The 16,967-nt window shown below is 47.1% G+C and overlaps 1 protein-coding gene across 6 annotated transcripts in view; it reads right to left on the reverse strand.

Moving 5' to 3' along the window:
- Positions 1–16,967, reverse strand: part of PHACTR1 (phosphatase and actin regulator 1) — a 500,267-nt gene that overhangs the window by 7,364 nt on the left and 475,936 nt on the right. For all 6 annotated transcript variants that reach the window (XM_006769720.2, XM_006769722.2, XM_006769719.2 and 3 more), the window contains 2 exons: positions 8,019–8,074; positions 3,153–3,214 (listed from right to left, as the gene is read on the reverse strand). In XM_006769720.2, the coding sequence (XP_006769783.1) occupies positions 3,153–3,214; positions 8,019–8,074 (118 nt within the window). The remainder of the gene's footprint in view (positions 1–3,152; positions 3,215–8,018; positions 8,075–16,967) is intronic.

A 16,967-nucleotide genomic window follows, 5' to 3' on the forward strand; every position in this document is an offset into this window, starting at 1 on the left:
CGTGGTTCTGTCTGCCCTAGAGCAGCCCTGGTTCTCCTGGGACAGGACATTTTGGCCCCAGTGCTGGCCCGTCACAGGAAACCAGAGGTCTCTCAGGCTCCACGGCCAGAACTGTACACAACAGTGGTGGTCCAGCCTGCCTCTACACTGTGAGTGTGGGAGCTTTTGTCATTAAAATACATAAAAACATGTAACGTTCACCACATTTACCCCAGGTACAGGAGGTTCCCACTTACAAGCCCCAGTTCGTGTTTAGTACTTGCAAGGTTCACCCCAGGGTGCTGGTCAAAAGGTATTATTTTCAAAGTGTGCCACGACACCAAAACGTTGTTAAGCATGGAATTTGTAATTCATGTTTCTGCAAATCACGACCTGGATTTTACTAATAGTCTGTCGATGGCAGAGTCTGGTGTGAACAGAAAACTAAGTGTTAGCTCTGAAGGTCAGGGAGCATTTTCCATGCCTGTGTCCCACAGGAACCTTAGACACAAGCTCTCCAAGTCAGCAAGGCACTTCCCCAAGTGCCCAGGGAGGCGCTGAGGAGGGGAGTTCTGCTGGGAGAGTCTCAGGTGGTGTGTGGGCCGACCAACCAATGGCCGCCGAGATTCCTTGTGAGCGTGGGCTCGTGCCCCTGCCACGTGGGGCTCGGGAGGTGTCCCTTTAGCTGGTGGCTGGTTGTAGCCACTGGGGCATGTGAACCCAGGGTCCTTCCTCAGATGCGGATGAGGTGATCTTGGAGTCAGAGTTGATTTTGTAGGGAGAGGTAAGAGCAGGGGTTGGTAGTACTATGTATCAACCTATGGCAGCAATAATATTTGCAACCAAATACTCAACAAGAGTAATTAATTGAGACCCATATTTCAGTATTATTATAACCTGACTCAAGTGGATTTCTTCCCTCCCTTCATCATCTCTTCCCATCCTTCTGTCCATTTAGCTAGCTAGCATTTTTTTTTGAAGGGGAAGGAAGGCATTTATTAAAAGACAAAACACAAATTTCAGGTATCAACCTGGCTGAAGAAAATGGCTGCTCTGTGGCTATGAGCATCAGCTATTGTGTTTTACCTTTCTCACTCGTACATTAAGATGAACTAGAACTGCACGAACTAGAAATCCTCGGGCTGAGGGAAGTAACTGAAAAGCAGCCGCCAGCACTGGCATCTGGTCTTGTGCGATCAAGGCCCCAGAGAAAGGGAAGGGATTCTCCACCTGCTGGGAGCTCACATCTTTCTCCACAAAGAGAGTGAAAGCTGCTTCTAGTCTCTCCCTTAAAGCTGACCCCTTCACTCAAGCTCATTATTTCTAATTCCCCAACCAGTCCCCGGGGAAGGACAGGAAAGCAGGAGGAGGAAGAGGCATTGACCTTCTCTGGGAGACTGCAAACATGATGGGTTTTCTGAGGTACCTGTCCCTGTGCAACCCACCCCAAGGGAGATGGGTGTGAGAGGAACCCTCCTCCCTTTCCCCTTGCCAAATAATGCAATTTTTCTCTACAAAACTATATATACTTTTTAAATATGAATTTTTAAATTGATTTTAGAGAGGATGATAGAGGACTAGAGAGATAGAAATTTCGATGAGAGACATGGATTGGCTGCCTCCTGCACACTCAAGCCTGCAACCCGGGCATGTGCCTGACCAGGAATCAAACCATTGGTTCATGGGTCAATGCTCAATCATTGAGCCACACCGGCCAGGCTATATACTTCTTTTAAAGAGATAAGAATTAGATGGATGTTTAAATATTTACCTGTTATTAGTTTTTAGAAACCCTAAAGTTTAGGACAATTTTTGGGTGCCAGTAATCAACTCCAATGAACTTTACGAAAACTGGATTTTCATTTTTGTGTGTGTGTGAATATCTAGACCTTTCTGTACCAGAAATGAACCTCTTTTTGATACTGTAGTCATTTCAAGGTCACACTTAGAACAAGCTAACATACTTCCCCTCCCATCATCCTCACTACTCACTCTCAGGACAAAGGGTGCCTTATGTCCAAAGACTGGATGGTCTTTAGGTAAAGGATCAGATGTGGCTGGGGTGAGGGCACCTGGATGAAGTGAGCTCACTTAGCTCTTGCTCTAGTTCCCACCAGGGGCATGCCAGCCTGTCCCTGGCCCTCGGGCACCTGTGTGTCCTACTCCTTTTCATTGGGATGGCGTTTGGCTTGTCGCCAGAAGTCCTGGATGCGCTAAGGGAGAGGAGAGTGTAGAGAAACACAAGTCATCGCCTTAGTAATTGGTGTGATATTTTAGGGTCTTTGAATGTCTTCCTTTGTATAATATTTCTAGGGAGAAGCATCCATTAACAAACATTTTAAAAATTGATTTTAATGGGACTCTTAACTGTCTGAGTTTTGAGAGCCTTTCTCTCAAGATGGTCCCTGCAGGAGGCTGACTGAAACCATTCTCGTCTGACAGAACATACTATAATATCTTGTGTGTCATCAATTAATTAAACTTGCCAACAGCATCCAGGAACAGCCTCAATAAGAGTTTCTTATTAAAGAGACCACTCATGCAGAATTAAACCCATTTGGGTCTACCGTGCATTGCCAAGCCATCTATTTTTGGGGTTAAAAATATATAAAAATTCTAGTTTATGGCTTCTATCTTAAGTGCTTTTCAAACATCTTCAAACATTTATCAGCACTTTAGGCTTTTTCCTGATTCAGTACTCCAAATTGATTTAGCACAATCAAGTTAAACTGTTCTTAGTTAATAGGTAAGGAATAGTATCAGGGAGGCAAGGACAATTCACACTTTTCCAAGGTCATAGCTAGTAACTTACATTCGAACTACTGATTTTGACCATGAGTTTCTGATTGTTTGATGGCTAATGGTACACTTTTAAAAATAAAACGTTCACTGTAATTGAAAAGGTAATGCACTTGACATCAAGTTGCTTGGGGGCAGGTGAGTGTCACAAAAATCAGGCAGCACAGAATGTCACCAGACAAGACTGAAAGTCACGCAGCTGAGTTGACCGTGGCCCCGTGGAGAGGTCCTGGAGAGTCAAGACAGCTGCCCACTCTGCCAGGGGAGATGTCTCCCCATGGGCCGGGCAGCTGCAGGCCACTGAGGCCAGCAGAGGGCGCAGGAGCGGACCGCCGCCCTCCCTCTCCTGCCCTAGCTCTCGTGAACTTCCTCACCTTTCGAGTTAGCCTCCTCTTGATCTCTCTTTTCTCCTCTTGTTCCTCTTGTTCGTTCCGAGCTGAAAGAAACATTTAAGATGCTTTGGATTTTGTAGACAGTGTTGCACACAGGAGCTTACTATGAGCCTTTGAGGGTCCGGGCCAAGCACCTCACAGGAGAGGGGAAGAGGAAGCTTGTGTCTCCTACCCTGGCCTTGCTTCTGCCTGTGGGGACACTTTCAATCTGGTGGCGCAGGCTGACCTGCCTATTTTGGTTCCTTTCTGCCCCCTGGGGTTTCCAGTCTCCCGGCAGCATTGCTGGGTGAGAAGTGTAGCTTGTAAGACAAGGGGGGAGGTCCTAAAAGAGCAGGTGTCATCAGCAGGGAGGTGGGGCTCCCTTCTCTGGACAGCACAAAGGCCTCCCTCCACTGTGCCCCCAGCCTCACAGTCACTGCAGGGCTCATTGTGATGTGGCCCTCAGGTCGGTGCGCTGTGGGAGTAGAACCCAAGACCGGCCCGTGGGGGTGCCTGTCACCTGCGCAGAAACAAGGTGAGGAAAGCAAAGGCCAGCCTGGCTGCACGAAGAGGAATTTCAAAACGCTCACCTTTCGCAAGCCCTGCTTCCATTAATTCTTTGAATCTTCTGAGAAGTCCACTGAGCATGTGTGTGGCCAGAGTGTGGGGCACAACGGCCTGCATTGGGACTTTTAAGGAGTGCCTGAGAGGAGCAGGCCCCGGAGCCGGCACGTTGTCAGCTTAATATGTGGGTGACTTGTTCCTCAGATGTTTACAGAGCCGCAGGTAAGAGGGTCTGGGGAAGGGAGTAGAGGTTTGAAGGACAGACCCCCTGGGCTTATTTCTCCTTTCGAGCTAACGGAATGACCTTGAACATCACTTCCTTCTGGGAGCGGAACGGAAGCATGGCTCTAAGTATAATATTGTTTAAAAGCAAGAGAGCCAAAGGTCTCTGCTTCTCACCCGCTGGATTAGAATGGCACTGTGAAAGGTAGCTGCTTCGAGCTGATCTTGGCACAGGGCACACAAAAGAGTGCCCTCTGAAACTGGTTCTCTCATCTTAAAATCACTAGTGTTTAACTATATTTCAATAACTGAATTAATGTGTCGCATCATGCACACTTGCAATTCAGTCGTTTCAATACAGGGCAGATCTCTAACAGAGGGGAGCCCCTGTGCACAGAAGTGGGTCCCACCCTGCCCTCCTTTCAGCCCTGATGGCAGGCAGCAGCCACAGACGGCCACTCCTCCCGCTGGAGGAACGATGCTGTTCAGCGCAGAGCTCAGGGGCACGATCCCTGTGGGGATCAGGATGCTGTGTGGGGGCAGCACCAGAAATGCCATGGCCTGCCGTGGATCGAGGTCCCCAGAGGTGCCCACGGTAGCCTGCCCCACAGCGCCCCTAGCCACCCACGCAAAAGCTCCTTCTTTCAGATGTAAAGATCTGATCTCCCTCTCAGAGTTTCTATAAAAATGCAAATTTCTTTTGGATAAAAACGCATTAAACTAGTTAGCCATTAACACCTTAGTATGCATTAAGGTTACAGAGGTAAATAAGTTGGGCGGCAGATAGCAAGACTCAGAAGAAGGGGCGAGCCCAGACAGCTGCATTTGCAGGTGGCAGGGAGGGAAAGGACTAGTCTGGGTGGGGGTGCCAAGGAGGCAGCTCGGGCGCTTGGTTAAAATAAAATGTTCAGGGTATGAGGGCCACCAGGTGCTGAGAAACCACCTAGCCTCCCACTCTTCGTTTGTAAAAGAGGATGGGGAAGCCCAGAGGATGAAGTGGCTGCTCACAGGATACACGGCTAATTAGACAGCCCGCTCTTCTCACCGGGGACACTGCCCTCGTGTCTGGCCCTCCTTATACTGGTCACTGGCCTCAGGCTCTAGTCAGGGCTCCCTCACCCTACAGGCCCCTTTGCAAGCCTCAAGTGGCATTCTGTGACAGAGCACAGAGCCGTCATCTCCTATGTGCAATTCTTAGGTCCCTCTCAGGGGTCTGGCCCCAAGACCACCTATGGGATCTATACCTTTAGTTCAAAGCCATTTACAAACCCAGGGTAACGTTTTCTCAGGCCAGTGATACCAAGGCAACCCCACTAGGCAACTGGGGAGAGAGGCCAGGACAGGCCCATGACATCATCACACCTGCTGCCACCATCAGAGTGTGCTCATTGTGTGCTCAGGTGTGCAGCGTGCCTCACTGGTTGCTGACAAAGCAAGCACTGAGTACAGGGCCTGCAGGGTGGGGCTGGATGCCAGACCCAGCCCTTGCTTCATAGAGCGCCTTCCCTAGCACCCTTGGAGACTTCCCTAGCACTCTCGGAGAGATGGCTCCTCACATGATTTAAACTCAGAAAATAAGCTTTAGAACAGCGGTTCTCAACCTGTGGGCTGCAACCCTTTGGGAGTCGAATGATCCTTTCACAGGGGTTGCCTAAGACCATCGGAAAACACACATATAATTACATACTGTTTTTGTGATTAATCACTATGCTTTAATTATGTTCAATTTGTAACAATGAAAATACATCCTGCATATCAGATATTTACATTATGATTCATAACAGTAGCAAAATTACAGTTATGAAGTAGCAACGAAAATAATTTTATGGTTGGGGGTCACCACAACATGAGGAACTGTATTAAAGGGTCGCGGCATTAGGAAGGTTGAGAACCATTGCTTTAGAACGATTTGATGGAGGGCCCACTAAAAATTTCTTGTTTCACAATCAAATGGGAAAAAAGAAAAAGAAATACTTATTTAGGAAGCAATGTTCCAGAATGATGGGGAAAAATAAGAGCCCACAGGAAAAAATGAGTTTATTTCCAACAAGTTTTGGAACTGTGATATGATCAAGTTGTTTGAATCCGGTCAACTAGTTCTTTAACTTGCAGCTATTTGAATAGGACAAGGAGGAGAAACTAGAAGGAAACATGGAAACAATCTTCTAAGCTGCCTGGATCGCCTGAATCTAAGACCCCCAGGCTTACCCAACATGAGCAACTGCCTCTAAGATGTATTTGTCTGGATGGCAATAAAAACCCAAGCCAAGGGGCCAGCTGCGATCTCCCAGGGGTCTGGGTAAGCGGGTGTGTGTGTGTGTGGGGGGTGGGTGCTGGGAGCTGTGCCTTCAGGAAGCCAGAGGTGAGTTGGGCTTTGACACCACCTCTTTTCAAAACCCTCACTTTTGCCGTGAAGAACTATCTTCTGAAACCTGAAGTTTTCAGCTTCTTTGGGTTTAGGAGTCAGTCAGAGGCCACCAATATAACCTGGCCCATGTACAGACACCCCTTCAGAAGACAACAGATCCCTGTTAGACCTGTGCGTGGGGGGATGAAGAGGCAGAGGGAGGAGGAAGCACATTTACCTGATTTGTTATTTTAGGAATAAATAGAAGGTTTTCTGTTTTTCTTTCTCTCCAACAACAGAGAGTTTATAATAGAACAGGTATCAGGTTGGGGCCAAAAGCGCTCTCTTGACCATGGAAGTCATCTGAAAAAGTTCTAACTGTTTCACAGCATATTACGCTTACAAACTTTAGTGGGTGCCCCTTGTTAGAAATATATACATAAATTCCTAGAGACCTAGGAAGTCTGAAGTGCACTCTAGACGGAGAAAGGCCAGACCTAAGTATAGCAGCCACTGAGGAAGGAAGCAGTGGCCCGAGGGCACAGGTGGCCGGCAGGGTGCCAAGGGCAGTCACCAAGCAGATGAGAGCTCTGGAGGGGCTGCCCTGTCCCCCAGCCTTCCCAGGGGAAATGAACAGCTCACCCTCAGTAAACTATCCCACGCAGACCAGGTCTGCTGACCAGGTCAAAGACCGCAGGGAGGAAGGGGAGAAACGTAAAACCAAGAACATTTCAGTCTGTTCTAAGTGGAAATACCCTCCCACGCAAACAGGTTTCACATGATCGGAGCGTGTGTGAGCACGGGCGCATGTGCACAGAGTAGCATTTCTATGAAATTCTAGTTCTCTTTTCTGGAGAGCAATTAGCAGGGGATGTGCATGTAGGAAGACAGGGTATTGAATTACACTACGAATATTTGTTGGCCATCTTGTGAGTGTGGTAGCAATGGCTGAGTAGAACGTGAGCAGAGACTTCATTGTTTAATTGGTGTCCATGAGGTACTTGATGTCTTTTTGTATTATATACATATTATATAATACTAATACTAATATATATATAAATTTTTAAGCACCAACTGGATTCTCTGTACATAGTCAAATATCTCTGTGTCTTAAACCAAACAAGGGGCTGGCTTATTTTTTCTGTCCACAGCCACAGCGACAGTGAGTTTTTCTTGAATGAGGGCATTAGGCAGACACCCCAGCAGCCAGCTTGGGGGTGGGGGGGGGTGAGAGATGAACACAAAGCATTTTTTCTTGGAAATGCTTCCCTAGACTTTAAATGTAGTGTTCAGAGGGAGGAGGGTTTGATCAATAGCAGCCAGGTGCAACGGGAAGTCACGTTTTCTAGTCCCAGGTTTCAAATGGCCATTTGCCTTATTTTGGCCCTCAATGTAGTATTTACAGTTTTCAAGGCAATTCTGGTTTAAAGGTGACGCTCCCTCACCTCACAATCCTTGGGTGACAAGTGCTCTCACAACACATTTTCAGCTTCTCTCTGACTTACAGCCCATCACAGGGAAGGGGTGTCTGGAGCAGCTAAGGAGCCACGTGGATGGGAACCTTCCCTGGGTGGGGAGCTGGCCTTGGCTGTCCTGACATGCAGGGAGGGAGCCTCAGCCGCCACCTTCCCAACCACTTCCACCCAGGCACAAGGGACAGACCTTGCGGCCGGCCACTAAATCATAACTAAAGCCACCACACAAACATCAGGATTGCCGAGGGCTTAGTCACTTACGTTTCAAAATGTTCCTTTGCTCCAACTCCTCTGCAGTGGGCCTCTGGCTCAGCCGCCTGCGGAAAAAGTCCAGGAAAAGTTTTTGGACCATATCATATCCTCCTTGGATCATTAATCTCTCCCCTCGTAAGTACATGAGGCAGAGCCGGTGGCCCGAGTTCCTGTTCCATCCTGGGCTCTGAAGGACTGACTAGCACCACAGCCTCAGTTCCTCAATTTCAACCCCAGGACAGGCGCCCCACGTCACAGAACCAGTGGACCCACCCCCTTCCTCCTGCAGGCCCCTCCTAGCCTGCTCCTCCAGTGCCTCAGGCAAGGGACCTCTCTCCACAGAAGTCCCTTTCTTTCCTTGTGGCCTCTGCACTTGGGACCTTGGCCTCTCTCTGCCTTTCTCTCCAACCCTGAGGCTAGAGCCTGCTTCCTGCCATGTTTGTGCAGAGCCGGTTAGAATATAAAGAGGCCCATGGCCCCAGGGAGATGCAAGAAGCTTGTCTGTCTGCAAAGAACAATAGGTGCTCTTCTCATCTCCACCCATCACTACGGGCCTATTAGCTCTGGAATGACAACTGAACAGGAACCCAAGCAACACTCCTGTTGCCCAGCACATAATTTAACCATAACTAGTGAAGCACAGAAAGGCCATGAACCTGCGATGATGCAACAGCGGGGGTGGTGACAGACAGTGGTCAGGCACCACAAAGTGACAGAAGTCACCAGAGAATGGGAAGGGCACCAAAGGGGAGAACTACGTGCTTGTACACCAGCGTGACATTCCAGGAATGGTCAACACAAACCCAGTGGACCTCAGTATTCAGAGGCATTCGTATTTTTGAAGCTCTTGGGAATTCTTTAACAACCCCTCCGTTACCCAGCATTCCGCATCCCCCATTGGGATGAGGTGTGCCGGGTAATTGTAGAAGGAGCTGGAGGCTTCTCAAAGTCTTCCTCTGGGGCTGACGGGATGGAAAGGAGCGCTCTCCTCGTAGTAGAGGTTCCAGTCCCTCCCCAAGTATCTGCAACCAGTGTCTGAAGTGCCAGCTCTTTACACATTAGGATCTGGAGACCCAGTTGTCAATGTAAATATTTTAAATTCGATGCTATTGTTCTCTTTATTGAGCTGGGCCAGAAAATAGTCAGTTCGTGGTAGCCCAGCGTCAACACCTCATGCTATAGACAGCTAGGAGGGGGCTTCAGCGCCAGAGAAAGAACTTTTAGTCAGCATTCTGGAAACTGCTAGAAACTGTATTCCAGCATTTTAAGTTTATAGCTGCATGTTTGGAGGTTCTAAACTTGGACTCAGCAGTCTTGAAGTCCTTTCTGAACTGGCTTCTCATCTGCAGGAGGAGACTTGAGATCACACAACTGAGCAAACGTCACGGGTCTGGAATGCAGCCACTGGCTCTGCTTCGAATCAGCTGAGAGGCTCTCAATTTATCTTCCCCAAGAAGACTTGCTTTTTTTTTACAGGGATGCACAGCTAACTGAATGGGACCATTTGGTAGCACCCAGGTGTTGAATGAAGCCAGGGCTCTGAGACAATGTTTTGAACAAACCCTCCAGATTCAAGGTGGAGCTTGCTCCTTGGAAGTCGGGCTGCTGTTTTGGGGTCTCGGCCAGAAGCGTCTGCAGAATTTGCCCATTGGCTTGTGCCAAGCAGCCCATCCATTCCATTTCAGACGGGCTGCCTGGTTCTGTCTGGGTTTCATTTTTCTTATGGGTTATATTTGAAGGGGACAAGACAACAGTGACTAAACTATAACCAGAGAAAATTCTGTTATTAACCAGGCAGCTTTTTGTCAAACACACATGGTTTCTAAGGAGGGCCTTTATGTTTCGTTTCTCTTGAAAGGATCTGAGGATCTCCAGGCTAATCATAGCTATAACATGTAGCTAAGCCCTCCTGAAGGGCATGTGCTGTGATTAGCTATTTGACTTTGAAAATGGGATTCGGTAGGAAAGTGGGATTGAGGCATTGTAATGACAAAGCTCTAAACAGCACAGGGGCTAAGAGGTCTGGGTTCTAGTTCTGGCTCTGCTCTGAGCCTATTTTCCTTGGACAAAGCATTGGACCCTGCTGGGTTTGTGCTCTTTTTTTCTGCAAATAAATACTAATTTAATAGCTAATTCTGATGTCACCCTAAAATGTCCAGGCGTGGTTCTAAGAACTGTATGAGTGCAAATTCATTTACTCTTCATAGCAGCCCTTTGAGGTAGTATGGACTATCATTTCCATTGTACAAATGGGAAAACGGAGGCACAGGAAGTTGCATACCTTGCCCCCAGGTCACATGGCTGGCACATGACAGGGCGAGGACTTAAAGCCAGGCATTCTGTCTCTGTAATCTCAATACTCTTAACTAGTGTGTTAGCTTTGTATGGCTGCTGTAGCAAATTAGCACAAATTTAGTGGCTTAAAACAGCACAAATTGATTATCTTACAGTTCTGGTGGTCAGAAGTCCAAAATGCATTTCATGGGGCCAAAAGCAAGCGTTAACTAGACTGTGAGCCTCTGGAAGAAGGACAGAGTGTTCCCAGGCTTTTCTCAGCTTTGAGAGGCTTCCCGCACCCCTGTGCCCGTCCCAAACCAGCAGAGCTGCACCTGCAACCCCTCTCTGACTCTGGCCCTCCTGCCTACTCATTTAAAGACCCTTGTGGTTACAACGGGCCCACCCAGGTTATACAGAATAACCTCATCTCAAGAGCCTTAATCACAGCTGAAAAGTCCCTTTTGCCATCAAAGGTGACATGCTCATAGGTTTGGGGACTAGGACATGGACATCGTTTAGGGGCCGATATTCTGTGTGCCACAACCATATGCCTTACTAGTCAGAAGCTGCAAACTGATCTCAGCTGGGCTGGGTTTGACTCTACAACTTCTCCATAGCAGGCTTAGATGCTAAAATTTTCCACCTGAATGCCTCTAGATAGGGCGATAGCCCAGTCCCCAGCACTTTGAGAACACGTGTGAGTGTAGTGACCTTTGTCCTAATTCTTCCTTTCCAATCATTTTGAAAGCCCTGGATGAGATCACAAAGTCAAAGAATCCTAACCTTTGTTTTCCTTCTTTCATCCACCAATCTACCCATCATCTACTAAGAGCCCCATTGAGGACCTAGCACCCGACAGTTCTTAAGGAGCAGACAGCTTAGAGGAGCACAATAGTGATTAAACTTTGCATGTGAAAATTGGACCAACAATTTTCAGGAGCTGGACTGTAATAATAAAATGATAAGGAACTTGGAGATGATATAGACTTCCATGGCAGTTTAGAAGGCACTCTAGAGTCTTGCAGCACCTCAGGTTGGCACTCTGGAGAGTTAGCCAGATCAGTACCTATGTGGAAATAGAGCTGGGCACACGGCAAAACTGTGAAGGAGATAATGTGGGAGTTCTGTCTTGACTCTACCTCCTGTCCCTCTCCCTATCCACGCCGCCCCCGCCCCCCCCCACCAAGTCCCTGGAATGAAGTAATCTGCTCTATCTTATTCCTATCCAGACCTGTTCTTACAAACAAATGCTATATACTCAGCCATATTCAAATGTAAATTATTTCATTTCACAAATTATTTGAGTGCTAGCTCTGGGCCAGGTTTTGTGTTAGGCTCTGGGGTACAGAGATGAGCAAAAACAGATCGAGGCCCTGCCCTTCTGGAACTTACAGACTGGAAGGGCTGAGGGAGACAGTCATTAACCACACACAGAACTATCTATAAGGTGTAACTGTAGGAAGGGCTTCCATGATGAGTCACCTCGGGCAGTGATACTGGGATCTGACCAAATTAGGGCATTAGGAAAAGCTTCCCAGAGGAAGTGACACTGTGCCCAGATCTGAAGAATGGAGGATGCCCAGTTGCTGGAGTGGAGAGAGCAAGGAGAAGAAGGATGGAGGGAAACTAGGCAGGGGCCAGGCCGAGTGGCCATATAGGTTCTTTTTGTAAAAATGTTTTTATTGATTTTTAGGGAGAGAGGAAGGGAGAGAGTTAGAGATCTAAAAACATTGATGAGAGAAGAACATCATTGATTGGCTACCTCCTGCATGCCCCCCACTGGGGATTGAGCCCACAACTCGGGCATGCAAATCGGGCATGTGCCCTGACCAGGAATAGAACCGGTGACTTCTTGGTCCCTGGGTCAATGCTCAACCGCTGAGTCACACCGGTTGGGCCCCACAAGATCTTGTCCTTTTTATTATTTTTTAAAATATATCTTTATTGATTTCAGAGAGGAAGAGAGAGGGAGAGAGAAACATCAATGATGAGAGAGAATCATTGACTGGCTGCCTCTTGCATATCCCCCACTGGGGGATCAAGCATGCAACCCAGGCATGTGCCCTTGACAGGAATTGAACCTGGGACCCTTCAGTCCACAGGCTGATGCTCTATCCATTGAGCCAAACTAGGGCAGGATCTTGGTCTTTATCTGAGGAGCAATGTGAAGCCATCAAAGAGTAAATTTTAAGGTGGGTGAGGAGAGGAGTGAATGGACATCTCAGATTTATAAGACACTACATTGATCATTATACAGAGAATGGATTGGGGGAGGCAAGAGGCAGTTTGAGTAGAGGCCTCAGAAGGCTGTTTGCACACCTGGTAGAGGCTCATGGACACGCGGGCTAAGTAAGGCATGGTGGTAGGCGAGCACGTTTTTAGGAAGCCAACTTGACATACTATAGAGACAGCCTATATGGATGGAGGGGGAAGGAAGAGGTACACAGGGTACCTCCCAGGTCTCATAACTTACACAGCAGAATGAATAGTGATGCCAGTCATTGAGACGGGAACACAGGGAGGGAGCCAGCACATTTAGGGGAAGGACAGAAGAAAATGTGAGTTTGGGTTTAGATCTGTTGAATCAGAAAGCTTTTGTGATATCAGAATGGAGATGTCAAGGCAGCTGGATATTGAGCTCCGTGGGCAAAAGTCTAGGCCAGTGATAGAAATTTGTGGCAAGTCTGCAAGAGATGATATGTGAAGCCAGGAGTATGGAGAGAACATAGAATGAGAAGAGAAGGGGGCTTAGGATTGTGGATGAAAGGGGCCACGTGCTAACCTGGAGTAACTCAGGGAAAGCCTGTGTGGCGGCCTTGCAAACTCAAGAGACCTAAAATAATCACAAAGGGTGGTCTGAAATTAAAACCTTTTCATTAGAAAGCAGTTTATAGTGGGCAGTCACGTCCTAGGCCAGTATCTCCTCTGACAAAGATCAACTTTACTGGGCCTATTGTCTTTTTTGCATGTAAGATAATGTATCTGGTATCTGTGGAATGTCAGGGTAACATGTAACTTCCTTTCTTCCGGACCCCTCAGGGCACAACAAATGGCACAGGAGCAGCTGCAGACCACAAATTCCCTCATTGTTAGTTGTCTGGTTTATTGTTGACTGTTAACTATCCTAGGCCCACCTGTGTAAAAGAGGTATATGTCTATCATCTTACTTTTGATTCAATCCCAGAGGTTTCCCCCGCTTTGCTTTCTCCCATCTGCTTACCATTGGATTTCATGTAACCCACTTATGTCTTTTCCTTTGATTGTATAAAACAAGGTGAAAAAACACCATTCTCCAGAGCATTATCCCAATACATTGAGATTCTGCTTCCCAGCAATTGTCAACCGTCTGGCTCAAATGAACTCACAAAAATTCCTTACAGGTTTAAATGCTTCTTGTGTTAACAGGGATGGAGTTTTATAGAATTAAAATAGTTAATGCTAAGACTACGGAAAACAAACCTGTCAGGAAGTTAGAGGAAAGGCTGTGCATGGAGACAGATAAAAATTAGATTGTCCCACCAGGAAGACTGTCCCCTCTTTAAGGAAGCAAAGCAAGCGACGGGCATGGCCAACAGAGTGCTGAGTCTGCATGCTGCTCAAAGGTCGGATGAGGCCTGAAAAAATGCCCAGGGCGTTTAGCACCAGGTAGGTGATTAGCCACCTCATCTGGAGCTCTTTCAGGGGCTGGTGGGACGGAAACCAGGCTGCAGGGGGTTAAGAACAGAGGTGAGAGAAAGGACATAATAAGTATGGAGGACTCTTCCATGGAACCTGACTGAAGGGGACCAGAGAGTTGGAATTGTAGGAGGCTATAGCGAGGTTTATATTTTTTCATGGGAGAAGACTGAACACATTTAATGAGAAGAATCCAGATTAAGTGGTGGTGGTGGTGAGAAACTAAATATATATGGAGGGAGAAGTCTCAACTGATAGTGCAGGTACTCTGAGAAGCCGGGGGGTGGATGGGGGGGAGGGCAGGGTAGGGGGTAGGTAGGATCCAAGGGACAGAGAAGGTCTTACCTTTCACATGGAGGGCGGACAGCCCTTCACTGTGACAGGATGAAGGAGGGTAGAGGGTGTTGTATGAAGGTCTGTATATTTGGGTATTGAATTAAGAGAGGAGTTCCCAATTGATGGCTCCTTCTTACTCTTTCAAGTTGGAGTATAATAAAGATGACTTATGTTAGTTGAATATATTACGTTTCCTTGAGGGATGTGTCTTTGAACAGAGCCAAATTCACAGACCAGAGGGAGAAAGCTCTAGCTTTAGAATTCTAATCATCAGAATTTTAGGGGAACACCCAGGGCTGCCTGCCACCAAGTAAAGCAGCTATTGCTGGGTTCCTTGTGAGATCTACCTGGTGCAGAACTATTGGTTATTAGAAAGCTGAATAACAGCACAATTGCTATATTAACAAAGTGATAACTTTATAATTCCAAGGAGCCCAAAACTCCAAGAATAAAAGTAGAGATGCCTTTGGAATGCGCTGTCTCTCTTACCCCCCAACTTGCTAATAAATTTAAGTAATTGTATCTGATGTAGGCTAATATTAAATAATAATTTTTTCCTGACTATATATTTAGACATGACCATGCTAGGTGGCAAGGAAAACCTTTTTGGGAATTAAACATTTACATGAAATGAATCCAACACTTTTGCCCCGGATAGCATTGCTTAGTGGTCAGAGCATCGGCCTGCACACTGGAGGGTTGTGGTTTTGATTCCCACTTGTGAGGGGAAGAGGCAACCAATCCATGTGTTTTTCTCACATGGATGTTTCTCTCCTCTCTTCGCTCTTCTCTCTCTCTCCCGACCTCTCTCCTTCCCCTCCCTCTCCCCCCATTTAAAAAAAATGAATCCAACACATTTACATGAAACAAATCCAAAAGTAAACATTCAGTGTACTTTCAAGTGATCTATTTAAATAACTTTGCTATTACCTGGTTTATAAGGTACCTCTTATAGCAAAATTGTTTCCATGGCTCAAATGATTTCTTCTCTACTGTGGACCCCAGTTAAATGAGTTCTATTTGCTGTGAACTGAAAAAAATCACTGAATTTCCATTTAAATGCCACATGCCATCAATCGCCATATACGAGATTTCTATTTTATTTCAGCATCGAGAATGGATCTTTCTATCAGTCTTAACAACTATTACCACACCAGTAAACATAAACAAGCAAGCAGACAGACAGCACTTCAGTTTGGCCTTGGGAAAAGGAAAATGCTAGAGAATGTGGTGGCAAGATGCTTTAAATATATGCAAAGCTGGGGAGCGCTGTCTTTGTGCATCACAGCATCTCCCCAAGAAGTGACAAAACAAAACCCATGCCCTTTTTGCGGGCCTGACTCTTGGGGGCCCACAAGCATGCGTTCTGCTGTGTGTGCTAATGAGCCTCCTGCAGGCTTTAGAACAAGGTCACAGCCTTCATTAGCCTTTACAGCTGCTTATTGTTTTGAGAGCCCTGATTTTAAAGTTTGGATCTCTGAAGCTGTATCTCATTTCAGGAAAAATAAAAACAGAATTAACTTAGGTTTTCTCCATCTCAGCCCCAGAAGGAGATCATGCCTTTTCAGACAGATGGAAAGAGAAGAGACAAAGGTACTCATGGAGAATGATAGAAAACAAGGTCTTGTCTCCCCAGGCAGGAGAGACAGGGTTTCCACAGATGCCCTTCGTGGGAAACTCAAGTGGACACGGTGTGGGGAGAAGCACTGAATTTTCTCCCCTCCACCTCCCTCAGAACTTTCCTGTTCCATGAGAACTGGGCCATTTCTGTCTTTTTCCCCAAGATATGTTTTTATTGATTTTAGAGAGAGGAAGGAAGAGGGGGAGAAAGATAGAAACATCAATGATGAGAGAGAATCATTGATCAGCTGCCTCTGGCACACCCCCTACTGGGGATGGAGCCCACAACCTGGGCATGTACCCTGACCAGAATTGAACACTGACCTCCTGGTTCATGGGTTGATGCTCAACCACTGAGCCATACCAGCCAGGCAGAACTGGGTCATTTCTGTCTGGCCTTGGTCATCACTACATCACCACTTCCTACATGGCCATGGAGAACATAATAGGTTCTCATTTGGCAATTACATATGCTCCTTAGTTGATCTCAGCAACAAGCATGAATTCAGGTAGCATCCAGATGCCAGTGACTCCAAAATCTGTACCTCTAGTCCATCTTTCCAGCTGCTGCCTTTTAGTCCTATAGGCTGTCAGACTTAAAGGGTTCCAAATGAAATAATCCATCTTCTTTCTCTCCTGTCCAGGTAGTTCTGGATCCCACCCCCAGTGAGCTTCCTAGGCCAGGACACTGGGCAACACCATCATCTGTACTTCCTCCTCGACAGCCAATCAATCATCAAGTCCAGGCTATTTCTCTCCTTCTGTCCCATCACCCGGGAGAGCAGGCCACCAGCATCTCTCCTGGTTGCTGTCAGCCTGTCCCACTCCGGTCCTCTTTCAGCCCAGAGAGAATGGTCTTTCTAAAAGGCAAGTTTGATCACACACACTCTGCTTGAAAACTGTGCGTGCCTTCCCAGTGCCTGTAGGAGGGAGTCAAAACACTCAATGTCCTGTAAGAGCCGTCATGATTGGGACGCTTGCCAAGAATCTCCCCCATCCTGTCCTTCAGACATAAAGGTCCATTCTTGCTTCCTTCTGGATTTGCACGCT

Source organism: Myotis davidii, unplaced genomic scaffold, assembly GCF_000327345.1.
Source record: "Myotis davidii unplaced genomic scaffold, ASM32734v1 scaffold62, whole genome shotgun sequence".
NCBI lineage: Eukaryota > Metazoa > Chordata > Mammalia > Chiroptera > Vespertilionidae > Myotis > Myotis davidii.